The sequence below is a fragment of the Lagopus muta genome, chromosome 2, assembly GCF_023343835.1.
Source record: "Lagopus muta isolate bLagMut1 chromosome 2, bLagMut1 primary, whole genome shotgun sequence".
Taxonomy (NCBI): Eukaryota; Metazoa; Chordata; class Aves; order Galliformes; family Phasianidae; genus Lagopus; species Lagopus muta.
In genome coordinates, this window is record NC_064434.1 from 76,521,719 (window position 1) to 76,545,878 (window position 24,160).

General features: G+C 42.5%; 2 protein-coding genes and 1 long non-coding RNA gene across 25 annotated transcripts in view; 2 read left to right on the forward strand and 1 right to left on the reverse strand.

Moving 5' to 3' along the window:
• CNST (consortin, connexin sorting protein) overlaps positions 1-24,160 on the forward strand; it is a 149,054-nt gene that overhangs the window by 103,684 nt on the left and 21,210 nt on the right. The gene's annotated exons all lie outside the window — the stretch shown is intronic.
• LOC125689456 (uncharacterized) overlaps positions 1-24,160 on the reverse strand; it is a 133,253-nt gene that overhangs the window by 68,827 nt on the left and 40,266 nt on the right. For 10 of the 11 annotated variants that reach the window (XR_007375277.1, XR_007375282.1, XR_007375281.1 and 7 more), the window contains exon 7: positions 10,782-10,901. This is a non-coding gene — a long non-coding RNA (uncharacterized LOC125689456). Of the gene's footprint in view, positions 1-4,508; positions 4,593-10,777; positions 10,902-24,160 lie in introns of all 11 variants that reach the window. The other variant, XR_007375278.1, reaches the window with a different exon arrangement.
• Positions 12,815-23,658, forward strand: LOC125689454 (saccharopine dehydrogenase-like oxidoreductase). Its single transcript, XM_048936592.1, has 12 exons — positions 12,815-13,199; positions 13,300-13,412; positions 14,169-14,249; positions 14,715-14,844; positions 16,315-16,364; positions 16,880-17,010; positions 17,519-17,636; positions 19,147-19,266; positions 19,389-19,445; positions 19,938-20,049; positions 20,861-20,942; positions 21,732-23,658. The coding sequence occupies exons 1-12, from the start codon at positions 12,830-12,832 to the stop codon at positions 21,838-21,840; spliced, it is 1,473 nt and encodes a 490-aa protein (XP_048792549.1). The 5' UTR covers positions 12,815-12,829; the 3' UTR covers positions 21,841-23,658.

Sequence of the window (24,160 nt, forward strand, 5' to 3'; positions counted from 1 at the left end):
GATTCATGCACTGAGTAGCAAACGTGAAAACACTGAACAGATTCCCAGTAACTGCATGAACAGGAATCCTTAAGGACAACAGGATATGCTAATGTAATTAAAGAAAACACATAGGTCCTGAAAGCCCAAGTCATAAAGTACAAGCAGGCTTATTAAGTCACTGACTTTACAACCTTATTAAATAGTGCTCTTCAGAAAAGCTGCCACAGAGCTGCATTACTTCAAGGTTTGCAGTCTGAGCCAAACCAGGACGTTTTGAATGTTAGCCCACTTTCTTCCAAAACATCATAACTGAGTGGGAAAAAGCCTTCGGACTCTGTCACATCATCCCTAGCTATGGCTAAGCCAGATTTTGATATTCTCACAGCTGTTCTCGCCCAGGAAGTCCTGCATGGGTTTGTTACTGATAATCTTCTAATTTTGGAGCTATTACTTTTATTTCTATTATAATCAGTGCTTAAAGCACGAGGTGTCATACTGTTTGGCAATGTATGAGCCTTCTGTACTTGGTACCACAAGGCTTCTCTATATGTTTCACTTCTTATATATCCTTATATATCTCTGTAAAGCAGAGCCACTGAGCAGGGAGAGCAAAGTCTGCTCTCTCTGCTCCTGCCCCCCTCATACCTACAGGGAATAACAGCTCAAGAGCAGCCTCAAGCTCCATCTTCCTGACCCACAAAGGTTCTTCTTTGCCCTCTTACTCCTGCAAGGCAGTCTTCTAGAGGAATTTCATTCCCAATAGAGGAGACACCAACCTAGAACTGCTAAAATGCTTTGTGGCTCTTGATTCACTGTGGTTTGACACCAGCATGAATTTATTTCAAGCAGTCTTTTTCACTAAAAGGCAAATGAAAGAATTCCACACCCTGCTGCTGTAACTTTCCTGCTGTTTCTCTGTCTTGTTGTTCTGAAGTAAACCTTCTCTTTCCAGTTCAGAAATTGGAAAGCAACATGACAGTCCCTAATTCCTTCTCACGAGAATGACATTCTGATATTACTGTTGTTAGGTTTTTTTTCCACTTTGAGGTGGACTAGCAAGAGAAGGTGGGGATCTAATTTGATAGCAGCTTTTAATTTTGCTGCAATTTGTTTGTTCAAGCTGGCTGGATAATTCAGTTTGCTGTTGACCTAGTTTCAGTTGTAAAAGATGAGACTATTTGTTCTCACAGAAGTTTTATCCTTTGGCCCTTAAAATAATTAGACTTTTTGAAAATATTTGCCATAGGTTATTAATAAATGTTACAATGTTTTGCTAACTGAGTTCCTTGCTTCATATGAAAATATTTTGTTTGTATATAGCCTTGATGGTGAGTCTTTTTAATTGTAAGGCATAATTACTATGCAGAAGGGCAACACTGAAATTCAGCGGTGAACTAGATTTTGATCAGCGTGGCACATGGCATTGCTGTCACAGATACTGTGGCTTCATTCCATGTTTCTTTCCCTCCAGCAATAATGAGGCAAATGCATTCACTGTAATTAGAGATCAGAAACCTGTGTTGTGTAATTGGTTCTGCTACACTGAGCAGAATGAGTGTCCTTTTTAAAAAGTAGAAGACAGAAAAGCAAGTTAACTGAGCGATCTGTGTAGTCTCCTGCCTGTCCTGCCATCCCCTCCAGGTGACTGATTCTTCCTCCCTTGCTCTCACTTCAGCAGTCCTGGGAGGAGCAATCAGTTCCTGCAAAGTTTCTCAAAGCAGCTCACCTGGCTTCTAGCAGGTTTCTGGGGAGGACCTGGATCCAGCCTTCCTTGAATAAGAGCTCTGAGGGAGATGGCTGTGGCTTTTCTGGTTCCACCTATCGTGGGAATTCACCCTGGCTCCATCCGTGTGTGACTAATTTCCTGGACAGGTGAGCTGACATAAAACTCTGGTGTAGGTAAGGAAAACTAAATTGTTGCTGGTTATGTATTCCAGCAGATTTAAGGCAAATTCAGCAGTATTTGATGGTACTTGGGATCTGGCTGCAAATCCAAGGTGTTGCTGTTTGGCTAGAAGTTTGGAAGACTCTTGGACATACACTTGAAGTGCCTCCAGTAGGTTTCTAGGGTGGCAAAATCAGCAGAGCAACATTCCTGGAGCTGCTCAGGGATTAACAATGAGGGCTGTAATAACATGCTCACCATAAACATTTCTGCTGTTTCCCCTCCAAGGCATGTATTGCAAAAGAGTCCATGGAGACCTTTGTGCATCCCTGTCCAGCAGAGCCTGTGGCTGCTCTGCCTGGCTGCCAAGGGAGCCACGGGGATGTGGGGAGAGGCAGCTGGCTTGCCAGGGGAGCTGGCTCAGCCTTGAGAGAGCAAGGGGAGTGGGAGGGAACCAAGTGGAAAGCGCTGTAGATGCAGCTTTTGGATTCAAATGAGAGAGTGGCTCTTTGGGCTCTATTTGTAAGGATTTTCAGAGATATCCTTTTTGCCACCCAGAATGCTGTTGAGCAATTACAAAATGTTAGCTGCAATTTCAGACATTTACGCAATCAGCTGTACCACTGGGATCAGAGCTGAAGGCTTCCTCTCTGTGTTGTATTTTCAGCACTTTGTGCTTTATCCCAGGCCAGACAGTATTTTTCTAGTCTCAATTAATGGATGTATATTCTTACTAGAATCTGACTTTATTTTATAAAAATATTCTATCCTTGGAACAGGGATAGAAATGTGTGCCACGCACATAGAAGTATTAGATAGTTATTTGCAGCTAAGATGTTGAGCTTCCAGTATCTGGAGGTAGTTGTGCAGAATCAAAATGAATCCTCAGTGATTTGCTGCCAAAGTGAGGAATTGCTCTCTCCCACCATGTTCATCAGCAGTGTGATGCAGAATATGGGTAATAGCTTGAGGGTGTGTAGTGATGTTCTGTCTCTAAAGGTGGCACCCCCAGTGCACCAGAGAGAATGCAAAGAGAGAGCAAATTAGAAGAGAATACAAGTGGAGGATGGGGTGAGAGGGAGTGACCTCAGCTGGATGGCTGCAAGAATCTGGAGTAAGATGGAGTGAAAATTTTGGGACAATCTGCCTTAAGCAAGAGGCCAGCTATAAAAGCTGTGCCCTCTCATCACGCTTAGGCTAATTGCATGGACATTCATCTTCACTCTTATTTTTGGCAGAAATTATTATTGCCACTTTCCTTCCTTCCCTCAGCTCTGCTGCCTCTCCAAGAGAGAGAAAGAGGCATGCATATGGGTTGATGCTTTGAGAGGGATGACTACTGAGAACTCAGACCAACGAAAGCTAACCATCATCTCAAAGACCACTGACAAGGAGTAAAACATTTAGTTTTAAACAGACTTAAGCACTTCAAAACCAAATGAGCATTCTGATTTTTTATGTAAAAACAGACGTTGACCTCTGCACAGTAAGATTTTCCCAGACTTCTGCTTCCAAAATAGAACTTTTCACTCCACTTTGCCCTTCTTTGGATTTTTCACAGAATCACAAGGATTGAAAGGGACCTCTGGAGATCATTGCGTCCAACCCCCTGCTAAAGCAGTTCTCTACAGCAAGCCACACAGGAGAGCATCCAGCAGGGTCTGGAACATCTCAGGAGAAGAAGATTCCACAGCCTCTCTGCGCAGCCTGTTCCAGTGCTCTGTCACCCTCAGAGTAATGAAATTCCTCTTGGTGTTGGTGTGCAACTTCCTGTCTTCCAGTTTCTGCCCATTGCCCCTGGTTCTGTTGCTGTGCACCACCAAAAAGCGTCCAACCCCGTGGACTTGATTCTCACACTTAGTTATTTAGAAACAGTGATGAGATCCTCTTTCACTCTTCTCCAGGCTGAACAGACCCAGGTCTCTCAGCTTTTCTTCATAAGGGAAATGTTCCTGGCCCTTTATCATCTTTGTTGCCTTCCACTGAGTTCTTTTTCTATTCTCCTCCTGCTTACATTGAAAGCAGGACAGCACCATGGGCCTGACCCTAGGTATACAATAGTTGATAAGAGCACAGGGCCATTCCTCAGATCTAAGTGATGCTGAGCAATTTCTCTGCTCCAGGTTTTCAGTGCAAAAATCCACGCTCACCAGTGCAGCTCGTCAATGCCTGAGAGTAACCTTCAGATTATCTGTAATACTCTCTGAAGCAGACATGTAAGTTTAGCATCTGTTTTTAACTGGTAATTGTGAGTATCTATGGCCTGCTTTCAGAGGTGACTTACCTGCCTAAATCCTAATGAGTTATTTTTAAGCTAGAATGTCCTAGTTTCAGCTTCAGGTTCACCGACTGGACCTTGTTATCAGTTCTTAGAGACAAGATTGATTTTTAATAAAATGAAGAGGAAAAAAAAAGGGAGCAAATAGTACAATTAGAACTCTTAATGTTTACCAAGGGCATGGAACCATTGTAAGACTTAAGCCAGTGATCATTAGAGATAACCTTTCTTCTTCTGCGAGGTACTGATGTTAGGTATACAATGAAATGGAACAATGCTCTATCTTCAGGTCCTTCACTTTGTTTAAATGACGTGTTGTTTTTAAACAGGGCTTGGTGTGCTGCCATTAACTTGGTTTCACACCTCTTTGTGCTTTCGTTGCCGCAGGCCGAAGGTCTCAGCATTACATGCTTCCTCTGATATGGAGTCTGACCATACTGCTCCAGGCTACCTGCACAGGAGAGGAAGAGAGTGCTGTGGCTCCTGCTAACCCAGCCTCTGGCTGCTTCATCTCCGCCTGAGATCTTCTGTAAAAACAAATGTGCAACCCTCCTGTGGGTGAACCTGTCATGAGCCTGATACGGTGGGCAGGGAAACGTTACTGCTCTGTACTGTTACACGCATAGCTCCAGCTCTTTGTTCTCTTCCTCACTTGGGCCAATTAACTTCCCCTGTAGCTTGAGCTTTCCCCTGTCAGATGTGCTTACAGCCTCTCACTGTGCTCACGGCAACTTCATGGCTTGCTGGTGTGCCCACTACTAAACTTGCACCTAGATTTGAGATCTTTGGAACAGAAGTCCAGGCAGAGCTGTAAGGGAATTATTTCTCTGCTGGAGAAGAGCTAGGACTGTAGAATACTGTCCGTGGCATATATCTCAGAGGTAAGGATTTATTTAGTGGCACGAGACTCCTGAAGAGGATCAGTATATGAACAGCACTTAATTCGTTGTTGTGGCTGAGTGGTGCAGAGAAACGTGGTCCCATGGGCGTAGCAGAATTGGGAACAAGGGAAGGAATAGCAACATCAGGAAACACTGACAGCAACGCTGTAAAAGTAGTCTACAAGAGGGGGAAAAAAAGGAAAAAAAAAAAAGTAGCCTACAAGAGTGGATACAAACGAGGCAAAGTGCTCAACCTTGCGCCAAGTCAGTGCCAAGTGAATTAGGCTGTGTACAACTCCTCTGCAAAACAGCAGCAGAGCTGGAGATCGTGCTTACACTGACCACTAGATAGCTGAGAGTTGTTCTGGTTAAAATATTCCTATTCCTCCCCCCCTTCCCCATTTTGAAAACAAACACAGGTAGAGGTGTGTGCACGTGTGAAAGAGCTGAAGCAACAGTTCATAGTTCATGGGAAAATACCTCATATTCTGGCACTTAAATGAGTGGTAGTCTTTTCCTTTTAGGCTCACAGTGGCCATGTTTCAGAATTCATTCATCAGTTCAGAAAACTGAGCAGCTGAGCAGTTTGACTTTTACAAAAAGTTAGAGGTTCAGCCGTTTTCCTGATTTATACGATGCCAAGGGAAATGATTTACACACCAGACCCATTTCTAGTGCTTGTTCCTTAACCACCATGGCAAAAGCCCTCTTTCACCTCCCCTTCCAGAAATGCTACTTCAGAAAATAGTTATGCTATCTAAAGTAGGAAGTGATATAAAGCTACTGCTTTTGTTTTACAGGAGCTTTGGAAGCAGTCTAGTCTCAACTTGTTTCTAATGCCATTAAAACTGTATTTGTTCTCCTTTTTACTTCTCTAGCAACTTCTGAAAAAACGAACTTAGCTTTGTGAAGTAGAATTCGTAGCAAATGTACTGGACAGGTACAAAGACCCTTTGTCCGCTTATTAAAAAATATACATATGTATATGCATGTATGTAAATTTAGCTGTTCAGTCCGCAAGTACACGGCAGCTGGCAGCGATCCCCGAGCGTCGAAAAACAACAGAACTCGCTAGAGGGAGCTCGGACACAGTTTGTGAGGCCAGCAAGGAGCCGCTCTGTCTCATTCCGTTTGTGTTTTGTGAGCCTCTCGTGCCGGTGTGGTTTCTGTGTGGGCAGCGGCAGACGCTGTTCGATGAAAAGCACACTGAGCTTTCGATTGCAGATAACTTGTAAAAGGCTGAACTGGAGCAGGGAGGTCTCGAATTTTAATTTGTTGTACGTTTCCATCCTTGCCTGCCTCTCCTCTCTCAGAGTTTTCCTTCCCTTCATCAGATCCCCAGATGCACATATTTCTGCAGGTCCCACTCCCACAAACTGCTGCACTACCCCAGATCTGCACGACCTGATCCAGGTGTTCCTGCTCCAGCAGAGAGACTGGACTAGATGATCTCTCAAGCTCCCTTCCTGTCCCTGACATTCTGTGATTCTGTGATCTTCTACCTTCCTGTCCTTGTAACTCTCTTCACCAAAATACCATCTTTTGCCCCTGCCCACCTACTGCATGCCCTCAGCGTAAGCCACTCAGTTTCCTAGAGTACATCAGATTTCACCAACACTCTGTGCTTCATTTTATCCTCTCTCCTTATCTTCTCTTTTTCTACCATGCTGAGCTACAAGTGCAGGGTGCTGCACCACCTGGCTTGCTGCTGCAGGCAGTTTGAGAGGAGCAGTTGAACACACCAGATGTAGCAGTGAGGTTCTGTTGACTGACTGTAACTGCTGTTGTGAAAGAACTTACCTAATGTTCAGGAAGTTACTAAAGAGCAAAGACTTTTATAAATACACTTCTCTGGTGGCCAGGTTATCAACGGTCAGGTATCCCTGTCCTCCCCTCACACAGCAGCTGCTGACGTGGAAATACTTATTCCTCTTCAGATAAGAGCTGGTACAATGGGGACTTTGAATCTGCTACTGGAGATACATAAGGTGTTTGGTTTTTGTTTCCTTTAAAAAACCAATGCTGGGCTCTACGCAGACTTTGCAAACAGTCCCCTGGGGGTGCTGGAAGTACATCAAGAGTGACAAAGTATGCTTCACTGCACGTATTCCTGCACTAAAGGACCACTTGGTTCTTTAGTATTTCTCAAAGTCCATTTACTGGCCCTGCATGCTGCTGAACTGTCCAGCTTGATAAAATGAGGAGAATTTGCTGGCTCTGCATTACATGCTGTGTTTTTGTCTTTCTATCCTCACAGCAAATGGTACGTGTGCCAGCTACTCAATCTAAACTCAGTCTGTGGGGTTACAGTGGTCTGAGGGCTAACCTTCTGTTTTCTACAGACTGAACAAAAGCAAATAGTTTATCATTCTTGAGGCAATTCTCAGAAAACCTCTTTGACAGGACGTATTTCTGAGCTGCAGATTTTGGAAAATGTGCCCAATTCTAAAATCACAGACACCAGAAATCCATTAGGATCTTTTCTGCAAAGATGTCTGCCAGTGTGTTGGACAATCCGAGTCCCTCTCTGCATGAAAGCAGACTGCGTACAAACTGAAAGAAGAGAAGTATTTATGGGTATTCTGTGTGAACACTGACACAGCATTCAAATGCACTGAACAGAGGCACGTGGCTGTGCAACCAGGCCTGGCTGGCCACCAAGCAGCTCTGTAGGCAACTGAAGCCAGTAAACCACAGCACATGACTGAGAAACTGTGTGTTCATGCCTGCAAGCAGATGTAGCTCATTAGTGCAAATTCTCTCTAGAATGACATGGCTTAAGTAAGATACAAGAAACATGAAGGCTGAAGACTACTTAGAACCTGTTGTTGCACTCATGAGGTAGTTGAGGGAAAGGTGGCGAAAGAATTTTGCAGTTCACTCCACTGCTGCAGATTGCAGACGGTAAAGAGCAGGTGAGCTGTGTGGTCCATGTGCTCACAGTTGCAGTAACACAGTGCATCCTCACAGTCAATGTCCTGGTGTTTTGCTCTGCATACGTGCACGTGCAGTTCCAGGAGTGCTATCCTCAGGTGCTTACCAAATCACTGCCCTCATCCTCCCGCCAAATCTTTTGCTGTGAGGATTGAGTGGTGTCAGCCACGTCTGCTCAGGTGCACAGTCCCTAGAAGTCCCAAAGCGTTTGCCTGACTCTGTAGCTACTTTTAGCTTAATAATATAGATGGGATCTCTTTGATTTTTCCCAGTAGGAGACTCCATCCTTCTGGCTCATTCATTATTTTCTGGATTATTTTCATGGAAATCTCTGCAACTTATTAGGATATGCATTGTAGTGAAGCGGCTGAGCCAGAACACAATGTTTTAAATTAGACTTTCAACCGTTTTATTTCCTTCTCTGTGATCTCATGATTCTGCATAGCTAATACATCCCACACTTGCCATTCACCAGGCAAATTCCTGTCTCTCTCAGCACCACTACCTTCCATGTTTTAACCTCCCACTGAATGTCTGAAACTCAGATTGCTTCTCCAGTACAGTCTGAATTTTCTTAGTTTTCCCACTTTGTAATTTCTTAGCTGCCTTTGAATTTGGAGTCCAACTCTGGGAGCTTCAGATGACCTTTAGAGGTCCCTTTCAACTCAAAAGATTCTATGATTCTGTGAATTATTTCTGTGCACCTAAGGGAGGTATTTTAAGTGCTTACCTTATGGCCACATCTCAATCGTTAGACTGTTGTCACCAAAATGGCTGGTGAGATGTCAGATAAGACAGAGCCCTGTGAAACCTACCAAGAGCACCATCTTTGGTCACGTGTATTACATGCTGTTCTGATGCAGATTTTGTTGTTGTTCAGTGTTGTCAGAGAAATGTGTTCTTCTCCTATGCTTTCCTGTTTGGTCTCCATAAAAGAAAGCTGGGATTTGACTGCACTACTGTAGGATTATCAATCTTTTCATTCCTGCACACATTTCAGGTTCGGTCTGAGAACTGACAACTTCAGGATGTGTTGAATGACCTCTGCTCTACCTCTGTGGGTCAAGTCTGCATTTATTTATTCTTGTAAGAGATTTCTTAGAGTGGGGTATGAATGGGAAAGCGTACACACATGACTTAGAAACAAGAGGGGGGGGTTCGCAGGAGTCATAAACTCCCATCTGCTCTTTTGTAATCCCCAAATTTAGAAATAAGTAAAATAGGCAGAAATAACTTTGCTCAGTTACCATTACTTGGCTGAATACATCTATGTATGTATATCACATATTCATCAATTTTTAGAAGTGTGAGGCATTTCAGAATCCTTGGCTTTCCTTCCTATCACCGAATGTCAATATTTGCACCCATTCTACTTTGTGTTCTTCACTTTTTTCATCTTTAATTCCATAAAACTGGCTTACCAGAAAAGAAAATATTACCAACTATGTGGAAAGCAACTCCCTGTGGAACGGAATTTAGGAAATGCAGTTCTTAATTTCATGTTTTTCTTTCTTTTGCAGGAGTTGCACTCAGTGCTCCTTACGGGTCCTTTCCAATTCCAGATATTCTACGATTCTATCATTTCTTCTCCCACTCTGAACGGTTTGGGTTTATCACATATTCAAAAGCTCTGTATGGCTTTTTGGAACATCTGATTATAAAGCCATATTCTGCATGCATTCAGGATAAGACACACTGCAGCACTGAGAGGCGGGGGCTTTGTTCCAGGAACATTTGTTCTCACATGCTTACAGTGCTGAGTAACTGCAGCTGGTAGGTAGGTGCCCGCCTTTCCTTTTTATTCCACATAGACTCACCACAGAGTTTTTCATACACTGCAATGAATTATCCATGCATTATTAGATAGCCTTCTTTCCCAACACCTCTGCCTAATGGCATGCGGCACATTCCTTGCGTCCTGCAGTAACTTTTGTAGTGATGCAACTCAGAGATCTTATTTTATTCTTTGGGGTACGATACAATTAAAAGCATTGCCTTCCTATAGCATTGTGCAATTGATAGCATACTGCACCCTTTCTGCTACCTTATTGTTGAAGTGATGGAACAGCATCTTCATTTTCCACTCTAATAAACACAACGTATCTTGAATTTATAACCGAGTAGAAGAAATTTAACCCTGGATTGGTGTACGAGGGGTGTATAAATATTGAAAGCAAGGATTTTCTCAGGACACCGATGGCACCAAATGAAGAGAAACACAAGTGCTGTTGTAAATGCCTGCAGACTCAAATCCTGCCACAGGCTCTCGGTGGAACAGGAGAAGCTAGCAGAGGGAGACATGCCCTTTTTTACTGAAAGGACTGGAAAAGATAAAGCTGATATGGGAGCCCAAGTGCACTTCTTGGTCCCAAAGAAATGAGCATGGCCCTCTAGCGACCAAAGTTATTTTAGACTGAAGCAGTCTGGTTTGAAGAGGCTTTAACTGAAGTACTTTTAAATCTTTAAATCTCTCGTTGCACACGAGTATTTAACAAAAATAAATCAGTACCTTCAAATCTGAAAATGCGACATTTAAAAAGAAACAGCTCATTTTTATGAGCTTCTAAAGCTGATCCATGTGGGAACCTCCCTTGGGGAGCAGAAGCTGGCAGCAGATCTGGCATTTCTTGTCTTCTTATTGGACACAGGTAAACTGTAAGCCCTCCCACAGCTTTCCCACAGAATCATTTTTGCAATCCTGCGTTGGTGACACTAACTAGGGAGACAGGTTAACCTTTGCCTTTAGTCAAGACTGCTATCAGCCTTCCATGTAAAATCAGAGCCTTGACACTCCCTTGATGTTTGCTATTTTGACACCTACCTGCCTACTTCTCAGTTCCAAGGTCAGGGTTGGTTTTTGTTCTTCTCTTTAGGCAGGGTACTGGACTGAAACTGCAGTTGTCTACACAGAAGGATTCGTCCACTTGCCAGCCAAACGTCTCTGTCAAGAAAAAAAAGAAGTTGGAGCTGCCATTATGAAATCTTATTCAAACAAAATAATAGATTTGCCTTGTGTTTTGATGTCCCTCTCATTGGTTTTTAGGTGTTCCCCTGCAGCTCTAAAAGTCTGATTTCTTGCTGCAATTTATACGAAGTGTTTTGCTCCAGTAGATGTGTGTTAAAGAAATATAGCTGACACCAAAAGAGTAGAGGACATCTTGAGAGCTCTGACTTGCTAAACAAGGCAATTCTACCTGATCTGGTGTAACATTTCAGTCCCTGAGAGGATTCTCAGCCCTGCACACAACCCTGCATTGCTAAGCCACTGCCCAACAGTGCAATGCAGGTGTTATTAACTGCATATGGCCCAAGGAAGCTTGAGCAGCCCTGATTCCTCACAGATGATCCAATCAGAATGGCAGATTTATCAATTGCTTTGGTTGTGGTCTTTTTTTTTTTTTTTTTTTTGGTGGTGAGAGGATATGAGATGTAAAAGAGGGATGACGGAAAGGACGAAAGAGAGAAGGCAAGAGAGAAAGAGAGGCAAGTTTCTGGAGCAAAAGGCTGAAGCAGGCTCACTGAGGGTCCTAGCCAGCCCTGTTTACTTCAAGATAGGGAAAAATCTCTGTCTCTTACTGTTGCAACTTATTGTCAAAGCTTTTGCAATGGGAAGAGTGGAAGACTGAAGACATTGTCTTCAAAGAAAATAGTCTTTATTTTGAGAATTGGAAGGAGAGAAAAATTAAGGCTGTATTAAGAGCACAGTTGGAAGTTATCCCAATGTGTAGGAAGGACGAAATGATAACGAGAAACAAGCTCGCCCAGTGAGATGTTCAGTGACCTCAAACAAGAAACTGGTTTTGCATGCTGCTCTGTAAATCAGATCACCAAAATGATCTGCATTAATAAAAAACACAAAACCCATCTTTGTCCTCCCCTTCCCTTCTCCTTTGTTTTTTGTCAGACTGAGTTGTTTCACTGACACAGCTGATAGCGTAGGCCTACGAACTACAGCATCAGCACAAGTCGAGGAGTGGAGCCAGTGCTCGCAGTGAGGATCTCCCATGCCTCGGGAGATGGAATGTTCAAAATGTATTCAGGAAGGAGGTCAACCTTCACCACCAATCCAACATGGGAAAAGACAAAGATAAAGCAGAAAGAGCCTTGGAGGTAAAACTGGCAATGAGCTGAATGTGCACCAGCAGGGGGACGCTCACAGAGAAAAGGCAAATGTTTGGGCACGCAGAGATGGTGATCAGTTCTGGCACATCACATCGCCTTTTTAATCAATTTAGACCTGGGAAAGTTAACGTGGGGCTTAGCAACGGACACCAAGTTTCAAGAAAAAGGCAAACCAGCTGCAGAGAGTTGGGAAAACAAGAAGAAAAGTAGATGTGTGAAGCAAGCTGTGAGGAAAGATGAAAAGAATAAGTGCTTGTAACCTAGGGAAAGCTGAAAAGCATGGAGGTTTCCAGCTTAGCAGCATTTTCTTCCTATATACTGCTCAGGAATGAAATCTTTTCTCAATGTCTGTCTTCTGGGAAGAGGAATCATTGGATATACTGAGTTGGAAGGGACCCATGAAGATCACTGAGTCCAACTCCTGGCTTCACACAGCACCATCCATAGCAGGGGCTGAACTTAGAGGATGTGGAGATGCAGGTTTGTGTTCCCAGTGATACAGCCACCAGGGCTGGAGGACACGGCCTGTGAGTGGTGTGAGGCTTCCGTCACTGTGGGGCTCAGGCTCACAGGCCTCTCTCAGGGCTGACTGAGGTACGGCAGGGAGGGAGCATCCGCAGCCTCACCGGGCAACTATTTGTTGTCACTTGTGAGGAAACCGAATGCATTTTACCTGTAGGAAATTACGCTTTCCTTTCTGATCAGCAGCAGCTCTCAGTTCATCAGCAGGGCCGACCTGAAACGCGCATGTCGGTTATTGGCAGCGGCGCTGGGCCGCTAAGCACACCGTCGGGCGCCAACGGCCGCCCCTCGAGCTGGGCGTGGGGCGGGGCCGCGCGGTGCCGGCCGCTGCCAGGCGCTGAACGGCAGTGCGGCGCGTCGCTGCGTCCCGTCTCGCTTCATAGCCTCGCCATGGCGGCCGGCAGTGAGGAAGCGCCCGAGCGGCTTTACGAGCTGGTGGTGTTCGGGGCCAGCGGCTTCACCGGGCAGTTCGTGGTGGAGGAGGTGGCGCGGACGGCGAGCGGCGGAGAGCTGCGCGGCCCCCTGCGCTGGGCCGTGGCCGGGCGCAACCGGAACAAGCTGCAGGAGGTGCTGGAGCGGGCGGCCGAGCGGCTCGGTACGGACTGCGGCCGTGTGGCGCGGGGGGAAGTTTGGCGGGGCGGGGGCCGGCGGCCGGGCCAGCGAGCGGGGGATGTGACGGCGGTCTTCGTACGCAGGGAAAGCGGCGCTGGGTCCGGAGGTCGGCGTGCTGCTGTGCGATGTGGGCGACCCGGCGTCGCTGGCCGCTATGGCGAAGCAGACCCGGGTAGTGCTCAACTGCGTGGGCCCGGTGAGTGCTGGGATCTGCCGTGCGACGGTGACCCGCCAACCTTTCAGTGTTGTAATGCGTGGAAAGATCTCGCTGAAGAGTTAGATTTTATTCTTTTCATCGTTGAAAGGCACCGTAAGAAATCACTTGTAAGCCAGAGAGGAGTTCTGGTTTATGCTAGGCGTTGTAAGTGGTGTTCGGGTTGGAAGTAATGCTGAGGGATCACAGAACCACAGAACCACAGAATGGCCTGGGTTGAAAAGGACCAAGGTGATCATCTGGTTTCAACCCCCCTGCTATCTGCAGGGTCATCAAGCAGCAGACCAGACTGCCTGGAAAGGGCCAGACTTCCCTGGAAAGGGAAGAAGCACGTAGAGTTGTGGTGTAAGTTCTTGGCCGCTTTAAACTTTGGAGTGACAATGTCACCAACTGGGCCTGAGCAGATCGAAGTATGAAGCCTGCTGGCTGGGTATTCACCAGCTCTGCGAAAGCTGAGGTAGCGTTGCAAGGTGCTTATTTTTTTTAGCTAACTGCAAGGTGCAGTTGGCTCTGGTGATCTTAACTCAGGAGGAATAACTGTTATCAGTGATGCAGTTTGTTCTGCTCTTCCTGTCCCCTTCCCCCCTACCAAGACAAGATTATTACATTTGCCTCACTTAGCAAAATCAACACCTGAGGCTTACTTCTGTTGTAGGTACACATACTTTAGACAAAACAAGTTGGGTGAGTTGTGTGAGCTTTATTTTGTTACCTGTGGTGGTTTTTTCCCTCCTTTAGTATAGATTTTTCGGAGAGCCTGTAGTGAAAGCTTGTGTGGAAAATGGTGCAAGCTGCATTGACATCAGTGGAGAGCCCCAGGTATGTGAGCTTGGAAAAATGCTACTTTGAGTTAGGGACCTAGTAAAGCATTTGTTTGTTGTGTTCCATGTTTCTGTGTCTGAATATGCGGGCAAATTTTGCCTCCCAATCTGCAGTTCTAAGGCGCATTGATTTTTTTAGGATATGTTTATGTGTATTATTTGTTTAATTGCTGTTAGATAAGAGTTTTCTCAGGACCTTATTCTCAGTAATTCCAAAGTGTTTGAATCCTGCTTTAAATCTTACTTAAGATTCTCTGCATGAATTTTGGATCAGTCATTTCTTCTTGCACTGCTGCAACATTTTCATACCATAGAACAGGAATAACATGCATCTGTTGTAAAGATACTTGTGAGTAAAGTGAAGTCTGTCGGGTGCTGTGATATGAGAGTACAGTGCTGGTGGTTAATACTGGGTATTGCCAAATTTGGGGTTCTACGTATTTTTTTTCTGCTTGTGTTTTAGTTTCTGGAAGGAATGTACCTGAAATACAATGAACAAGCTGCAGAGAAGAAAGCGTATATCATTGGAAGCTGTGGCTTTGACTCCATACCAGCTGATATGGGAGTGCTGTACACCAGAGACAAGTTGAAAGGTGACTTGTTTAGCGGGACTACAGGCTGAAAAAGACATGCAGGTTATGGTAAAACAGCAGTGCTTCTGGGGGAAGTCTTTCAATCTGCCTTTTGCCTACCTTTACCAATTAACCGGTTGCAACCAAATTTGGTAGATAGATAAAAAATAAAATGTAAATCGTATTCCCACTAGAGTCAAGAAAATTAGTGATAAGGGAGAGGAAGAATTCAAGGTCGTGTTGCTCACTGAGAAAACAGGAGCCTCAGCTATCAGGGTTGGGCCGCTCTGCGAGCGTGTGGGCATCCACACATAGACCATCCTCAGCTCTCTGCCACTTGTGCAGTGAGAATGCTGCAAGGATGAGGCAGGAAGGCACAGTGCGCGTGGGGAAGGGATTGCAAATCTGTGAGTAATCAGGTTTCCTAAGTTTTGTCTCTCTACTGCCAGCACTGAGTAGTTGTCATATGGACCTAGGTAGGTAGTACTGCTAATATTTTTTTGTCAAGAGCACCTGGACTCAGTAAATATGTTTGAGAAAAGGTGTGAGATGATTTAACTCTATGCAAACTTGATCCTAACCCAAATGAGGATACTTTGTTCATTGGCTCAGACTTTCAGTTGGAAGGGCCAGTAGGAGTGTCCAAATGTTCTACTTTCATTACTATTGCAATTGCTATTACATGCTTTATGCTGGAATGTATCATCAACTTTCAGTTTAATAAAACTAAATCTGTAGAAGGACCTGATTGGGGAAGAGAAGAGGCGTGGAAATGAGTATCTGGAGTCTCACAGTCTTATAATTGGATATGTGAATAAATTTGATGCTTTTTGAATAAAGATGTCTTTTAGCTCATCCTGTTTTGACTTTCTGGTTTTATCACCTGTCTATCCAGTTGCCTATTAGATTTAAATTATCTCTTTCAAGCTCAGAAGGAGGTGAGCAAAGTAGAGCTAAACAAAACGTGGAGTTTTTGTTTTGCTGTTTATCACAACTAAGAAACCCTTGGTTTAGGATATGTTGTGTGATTGCTTTTCTTTTTTTACATTTACTTTTTTTGTTTTGTTTTTGTAGTAACATTTACCACGCTCCCATCAGTTCATCTAGGTTTTCACAGCCTACATCATTCTTTATCTCGAAGCTTGGAGGAAAACTAATTCTGCCTCTAAAATATTCTTTTGCTTTTTTCATTTATTATTTACACAAACTTATTACCTAGATAAAGCAACTAGCATTTAATGACCAACGACAATATTAATTGTCTCAAGTGAAGTGACTGAAGTACTTTATGTATGAAATTTTATATCTGCTAACTAAAATAGCTTTGCATCCTAATCCTAGTTTATTTTACTTTGGGATAACGATGTAACTCTTCAACTTGTGATGTTGCTGGCCTGCCTTTTAAGGCTACCAGAGTATGCTCTAGGTGTGTGAACAAACCTGACTGTATGTCCCAAGTGATTACCTTTCCTGTTTTCTCCTCTCTTAAAGGTACCTTAACTGCTGTTGAAAGTTTCCTGTCAGTAGAATCTGGACCTGAGGTTAGTTGGTTGATACCCTTGTGGAAACTCAGGGGTATTTGGGGCAACGTTGGCATAGCTAATATGAATAGCTGTTGTTGCATTAGTGCACATCAAGGCGTGAGCTATGGCAGTTCTCTGTTTACGAGTCTAAGAACTTGATTCTTTAGGAGCTAAAAGAAGTACCCAAGGAAGCACCCTTTTGTAACATTTGTTTCAGTGGGCTTGCTGTCTACCTAAAATTTCTTGTACTATGCAGTTCCAAGAAATAATAGGTAGTATTTGTTGTTGATTTATTTGCACAGAGACTTGGGAAGGATTCGTACACAAATAAGCTGTAATGGATGCATGTGTGTTGCCAAAAGGATGGCAAAGTGTTTGGCTGTCTTTTTGTGTTTGGGTTGTTTTCACAGTGCACGTAATCATAATGCACACATGTAATAATTTTCTAATACCACATAATGATTCCAAGGTCATTATTAAAATAATATCTGAAACCTTTACTGAACTAATTACTGTTCCTTGGCCTTTATCAGGGTTCTTGCATACATGATGGGACCTGGAAGTCAGGTGTTTACGGCTTGGCAGATCAAAACAACCTGAAGGCACTTCGAAGGAAGATTGGATATTCCCCTGTGCCAGTAGTTGGTGCGAAACTTAAAAAAAGGTATAAGAAGCTTACGATGTGAAACAACAGTTCCATTACTTATTACATAGATTATTAACGTGTTATTAAATGTTAAAAGGTACATCTAGGACTTTTTAAAAATCTGCACACACATACGTTTGTCTGGTAGAAATGAAGGTACTGCATTCATATTTGATTGTAAAAGAACATGTTAGCATTTTCTGGGTCTCAAAGTTAACTTATTCTGGAAGACTTGTAGAGATGTGGCAACTTTCTTTCTTTCATTTCAGAAGTGATCAGCAGAACAGGAAAATTAGGTGTGAGAATCTTATTTATTTTGATCATCAAATCCATCCTGGCTGTAGTTCAAGGAATTATGAGTTGAGCCAGGGATAAATCTGATTCACTGATCTGATTTGCTTTCAGTGAAGAGATCATGTTGTAGAAGTGCTTGAGGGAAAGTCAGCAATGGCAGCACTGTATGGTTTGTTTCTTTCCGTTTGGTGAAGACCTGAACAGTTTTGGTGAATGTTCTTTCTATTTGCAGAGGACTTGTGTTTTACAGTCAGGAGTTCAAACAATACTCAATTCCATTTATCGGATCTGATGTTTCTGTTGTGAAACGGTCGCAGCGCTATTTGCATTCACAGTTGCAGGAAACACCCGTAAGTGACTGTTATTTTTGCAGTGTGTGCATATTATAATTTTCAGCAAATCCTCCCTCTACGTAATAGCAGTGCTTTATGGAGATCTGTGTAGCAGAGTTTCTGTAGCTAGATAATAATGGTTTTTTTCCTTCTGTAAAGAAGGAGGCTTGTTCTGTTGACGATCTCTCTGTCAAAATGCTTGATCTGATGCAGTGTAGGTTCTTTTGGATGCCCTTTCTCATACTATGCAGCATCCTTCTGGATGAGCCTGTTTTTTGCTGTTAATGAAACACTTCAGAGAATCTTAGAATGGTTTGAGTTGCAAGGCACCTTTAAGGTCATCTAATTCCAGCTCCCCTGCTACAGGCAGGGACACCTCCCTGTAGTCCAGGTTGCTCAGAGCCCCATCCAGCCCCACCTTCTGGATGTGGGCACTCACAGTCTCTCTGGGCATCCTGTTCCAGTGTTTCATCGTTCTCACAGTAAAGAATTTCTTTCTAATATCTAGTCTAAATCTACCCTCTTCCAGTTTAAAACAATTTCCCCTTGTCCTGTCACCACATGCCCTTCTAAAAAATCCCTCCCCAGCTTTCCTGGAGGCCCCTTCAAATAGTGGAAGGCCGCTATAAGGTCTCCTTAGAGCCATCTCTTCTCCAGGCTGAAGAGCCCTAGCTCTCACAGCCTGTCCTTGTAGGGCAGGTGCTCCAGCCCCTCTGACTGTCTTCATGGCCCTCCTCTGGACCTGCTCCAACAGCTCCACATCCCTGTGTTGTAAGACTCTCTTCTAAGTTTCTATGCTGTCTGATTTCTGGGTATTTGTAGGGAATGGAAGCTTTGGGTCAGAGAAATGTTTAAAAGGGCAGTTTCTTGATTTTAGGAAAGGATGAAGGTTTTTGATTCTGTAACTGCAGAGGCTTTTTGTTGTAGCAACAGAGATTTTAAAAACATCATAACTGTAGCCAGGTTGGTATAACATAGTAAATATTGTCATTAGGAAGTTATATCCTTCTTATTTGCACCTGGAGACTTCTTTGATGCTTGGGTTTCTGATGTGCAAGATGTTTAGTTCTTGTTTTCTATGGTTCCTTCAGAGGAAATCAGCACTGACAGTCTATCCAACAGCTGTGCAGAATCATTGAAGAGACACTGCACTCTAAAAATAGGCTTGTAGCTATTAATGAAAAAGTTTTGTTGTTACTAATTCAGAATTACAATACAGGGCCTTGAGTTCTCTTAGATGAAAACATAACGGGATTGAAAGGAAGATCTCAGGAAAGCCTGAAAGGAGATACCAGAAGACAACTTTCTTTGAAGTTTTCCACTTTTCTTTACCATAGTCTTTCCAATCTGTAGTTACAGTGTCTTCTCATAAAGAATTATGAAGTGAAGATTATTTAGAATTATGACAGTTGTTTAAGGTTCTTTTCAAACACATGTTGTATAAAAAAAGTTGCACCCTGCATCTTTATAAAGAAATTCATGCAAAAATGCTGATATAAATTCTATCACTGGTGTATTTCTGTTGTAGGTACAGTACAGTGCTTATAGGACTGCAGGTGGTCTTGGCTCTGTTATGAAGCTGATGTTTGCTGGCATTTTATTTCTTCTTCTTGGGAAATTTAGCTTTGGAAGAAAACTCCTGATAAAAGTAAGCATTCAAAGTGCAAAAGAATTAAAGAATGAAGTGGTGGGAGTCTTTTTGCTCTCTCTAATTTATTGTTTGTTTGTGTTTTTTTTTTAATTGCTTTTCTTTGCCTTCTCATTATGCAGTACCCAGAATTTTTCTCTGCTGGACACTTTACAAAGAAAGGACCAACCCAGGAACAGGTAACTGGCTGCTTTCCATCCCACCTAATAAGAAATTTGTGGTAATGGTACAGTTGTAAACTGGCATCCACCACATAGTCTCAAAGAAACAAATCCTTTCTGAATACACACTGTGCATACCTGTTCAGATAGCTCTGACTATTCAGAAAGTCATGTTGTCTGGCATTGGGCATCAAAATAGGTAGAGCTCTTGTAAGGAAAAAGTGGATCATATTGCTGGCTCTGCTGTATTAACATGAATAGCTCGCAGTATATAGAGTGCAACACAGTCAAGCCTGAAAGCAAGGAGAGAATAAATGGACTTTAGGGCAGTAACTGTTCCAATAAAGTGGAAGTGATCAGAATATCCAAATTATGTAAATACAATGGTACCTTTTAAATAATAACTCAAAGTAACTGCTCTTGGTGGATTATAGTGCTTTACTACTTCCATTTGCTTGATACAAGTTCATGACTGTTTTGGTGACTTGCCACTTGCCTTACTCACTACAGATTGATGGAACCTCCTTCACCATGACATTTTTTGGTGAGGGTTACAGTGAGGGGCAAGATCCACAGAATGGCAAACCAAATGTAAAGATCTGCACTCAAGTGAAGGGACCAGGTATGTATGTTAGCAGCTAACTGCTTTTGGCTCACATTTCCTCATGTGATAAAGGTGTGTGGTTCCACTACCATCCCTTCGCCCTTGCAAAGCGCTTGCAACGTGCACTAAGCCAACAGTATTTATAGAGTATGATCTTGGATACCAGCATTCATTTTAACCTGCTTTTTGAAAAAGCTAACTGTGTTTTGTGCTTGACATTCTCTTTTCTTGTGCCTGTCATCATACCAATTCTCATTTCTGCCAGAGTAGAATAGTAAAGGGAGAGTGACTTAAGGGTGGTTCATAGAACCTGGGTTACTACACACTTATTTCCAGTCCCCTGTGAGTGAACCTAAAATCCATATGTTGTATGGTGTTATTTTTAGCTGTACATATTAGTGTTCAGGCCATTCCTGAAATGAAGTTTTGGAGACAGCAACAATGTACATTTAGAAGGGAGTTAGCTAACCACTATTACTTTAAACAACAAAATATGTAGCTGACTGCAAATAGTGTTACATCAAAAGGTCTGAATTTAAGCACAGAATGGGTTGGCTCGTGCTAAAATGTAGAGCCCTCCAGCACTCCAGAGGTGATACTCAAGGTTCTCATGTGATCACAGGCCTGTAGCTGAAGCTGGTACTTGTCCACATTAGTTCTACAGGACTCTCAAAAGCTACTTTGAATGATTACCAGGTAACAAACTTGTTCTTAAACAGAGATATCACTGAGATACAGAGACAGAGATTATCTTTAGCATTCCATATATAAGAGCGAGATTAGAAATGTGAATCAGTGTTTCAATGCGCTGGTTTTTGGTTTTCTTTAGAGCCTGGCTATGTTGCTACATCAATTGCAATGGTTCAAGCAGCTGTTGCTCTTCTGGAAGATTGGACTCATCTGCCTAAAGAGTGAGTACCTTGCAGAACAGCTTGATTTCCCTTACAGCTCCTCTCTTTGATAGAACAGATTCTCTATTACTCTGTGGATTGCTTTGTCACCTCACCCAAGGGGCAGTGGTATTAAACACGATCCTTGCTAGACAATGGAGATGGTTCTTCTTTTGCATTTCAATTTGAAAAGATGAGTTGGAGTTGTAGTAACATTTTTGCCACACCATTGAACCAGACTCTATTTTTAGTCAAGGAATAATTTCTGTGAGTTTGGTGGATGCATAAATGAACCTCTAAATATAACAAGCTTGCCCAATTCCTCCTGTACTCCCTCCTGGACAAAATGTCTTTTCCCTTCTGTATAACCAAGATGTTATAATCACAATATAATTGTGTATAATCAATAGATATCAAATATTATAATCGCAATATAATCAAAAGAGTAAGGCAAAGCAAACAAGGATCACAAAAGAGAATAAATGGAAGAGCTTACCCTTGAGTTGAGCTCACTAGAAGATACCAAAAGAGGCGATCTCCAGAAGAGATCCTTCCCCTCTCGTAGCCAGCTCTTAAATAGGTCCAGGAGGGGTGGAGCCTGCCTCCACCCCTTCTGGCAGCACAGGTGAATTGCCTTCACCTGTGCTCCTCTGGCTGGTTCATGGCTCGCCTCAGGTGATCAATCAGAGGTTCAGGCCGTGACTCAGCAGTTCCCATACACCTTCCTAGATAGGGAAGCACATTTCAAATAAAGGTGTTGCTGAGCCACTTCACCACTAATGGCTTTTCTCTTTTGACTGTTGTTAACAGAGGTGGTGTGTATTCTCCAGGAGCTGCCTTCTCTAAAACGAAACTGATTGATCGCCTCAGCAAACGTGGTGTTGAGTTCTCTGTTATTAGCCAGCAAGAAGTCTTGTGACCTAACATCTTACCTGCACCCCATTCCAATAAAGCTCATTGGGCTGTAAAAGCCTCCTCATAAAATAGTTGCATGATTCTGCTGTAAACAACAGCAACAGGTGAAAAATTGAGTTTAAAATTGTGATGTGAGAAAACACACAAAGGATACTGACTTAATTCACGAACATATCAAATCAGTGATTTATTAGGTACTAGAACTTTGTTTAATGTCTTTCACCTTAAGTTGCGGAACAGCAGCCTCAGTTACTGCTTAATTCATTCTGCTTCACAATTAACCACAGTCTTCTCGCCCCAACTGTTTAAAGCAGGCAGGCCCTGGCTATCAAGTGCCTTAGCAGAGGAAACTGCTAGTTACTCCTCATGTCTGTTTGGGATAGGCACTATTAGTTTGTGGTGTTACTACTTTGAAAGCCTTACTACTCATAGTCAAATAAAAGTAGCTTTTCTCCTCAGGTTTGAGGAATAGAATTGTCTTTTTGCTGTATTATTCTAAAGATCTGTACTGCTGTCTTAAGGTTTGTTGACTTTTCAGCCTTACTAGCTTGCTGTACTAAAAAACAGAAAGCACAAAGTTTGTCAGTGTAGTGAGCTGAAGAGCAATTACAATTTCAACTGACAAGTCATTCTAGAAGAACGTGTGCAGTATGCAAGACAGCATCAAGAAAGATGTATTTACAGTATGACTATTTCTAGTAGTGGCCTTGTCAGTATAGTAACTGAGAAATTAAATTACTTACTCAAATTACTTAAATTGCTGGAACAACTTTCCACATTTGTTTGTAAATATTAAATTACCATTCATGAGTCTACATCTGATTCTTTGTGGTTGAATGATAATACATCTAGCAAAATATTTTTTTTCTAGTCTATGTACATTTAATAATATATAACAGCATTTTTTTCCCCAGTGATACAACATGTTGAGATCAGAGCACTGTTGCAGATGAAGTATTTCAGAAATCTTACAAGTTTTAGTCTTAGGCTGAAACAGATTTGTAACGAGTGACATCATAAGCAAACAAGCTGCCTTGACTATGCTGTACATAGAATGCACAATGGAAAGGAAAAAAGCCCACAAAAATGTACAGCACAAATTAGCAGAATAGTAAAATTCTGCAGGAGCATTATGGCTGTTCATGGAAAAACACATTAAGTCTTAAAAAACATCCATCAGTATGACAGAAATGGCTCTGGGCAGCCTGGTCCAGTGGTTGGCCACGCTGCCCTTGGCAGGGGGGTTGAAACTAGATGGTGTTTGAGGTCCTTTTGAGGCCATTCTATGATGAAATACAGTTTCTCTTTCATAGAAATTGCTTTAAAGGAGGAACCTTATATTTATATCTGATCAAAGGATATATTTGAAGTGCAAAACACACCTGACGTGGAATTCAACACCACAGTGTAATACATATTTGTGAAGGAAATCTCCCCTGTACTTGCAGCCATCAGTTTCCCAAGGTTAATAAAGAACTTACTTGATCATGTTACGTTGTGTTAATTATCCATGATGTGTATTTTAATTCATCCAGTGTAGAGCTGCGTATTTAACAATAAGTCAGGGTTGTTGCTGTGATCCTCTAAGGCTATCTTTCTGATCTCTATTTCTGTTCCCAGTAAGAGAATTCTTGAGGGCAAGGAATATTCTTTCTGTTAATGTTGTTGTTTATAAACCATGCCATTTATTTGGTGCACGAGCCTAACAAAAATTACAAATATCTCTTATGTTTTTATAATAATTACTTCAATATTTTAATTAAAGTGAATAATGGAAATTATTTTTTCTATATTATTAATAAATTTGTTCAGAATACTTCTATACCCGTTGCACTGTATAATTAAATTTGAAATAGCTGATAAACGTGGCCTTAAACAGAATAACAAACAACCTGAGTTTGATGGAGCAAGAAATACCCTCCACTATTACAAATTATAAAGATACTTTGATGGTTGTACAAATATGATAATAACCCTGATGGGGAGAAAGAGTTCTTCATGGAGACAAAAATGAAGCAGAATCTTTACGAAGAAGGTGTTGTAGCTGTCCAACAATGTTGAATACAGTGGTTGAATGGGGAAGTGTGTTTTGTAGAGTTTGAGCTGTTGATGTTTTTTTGATGCTGATCTCCAGTTGATGAGTAAAAGGAGTTGTATTTTCAGTCAGTTTTGTTTATTGACACATAATTGTATTTCTTGAGAGATATGTACTAGCATTTGTATCACTGTTTTGCTTTTCACTTCCAAGAGCTTTGATTTAACTTACAGCTGTCAACAAAGTAATGCGTTGCTCATCTCTTTTCTAGACAATCTTCCGTTGGCTA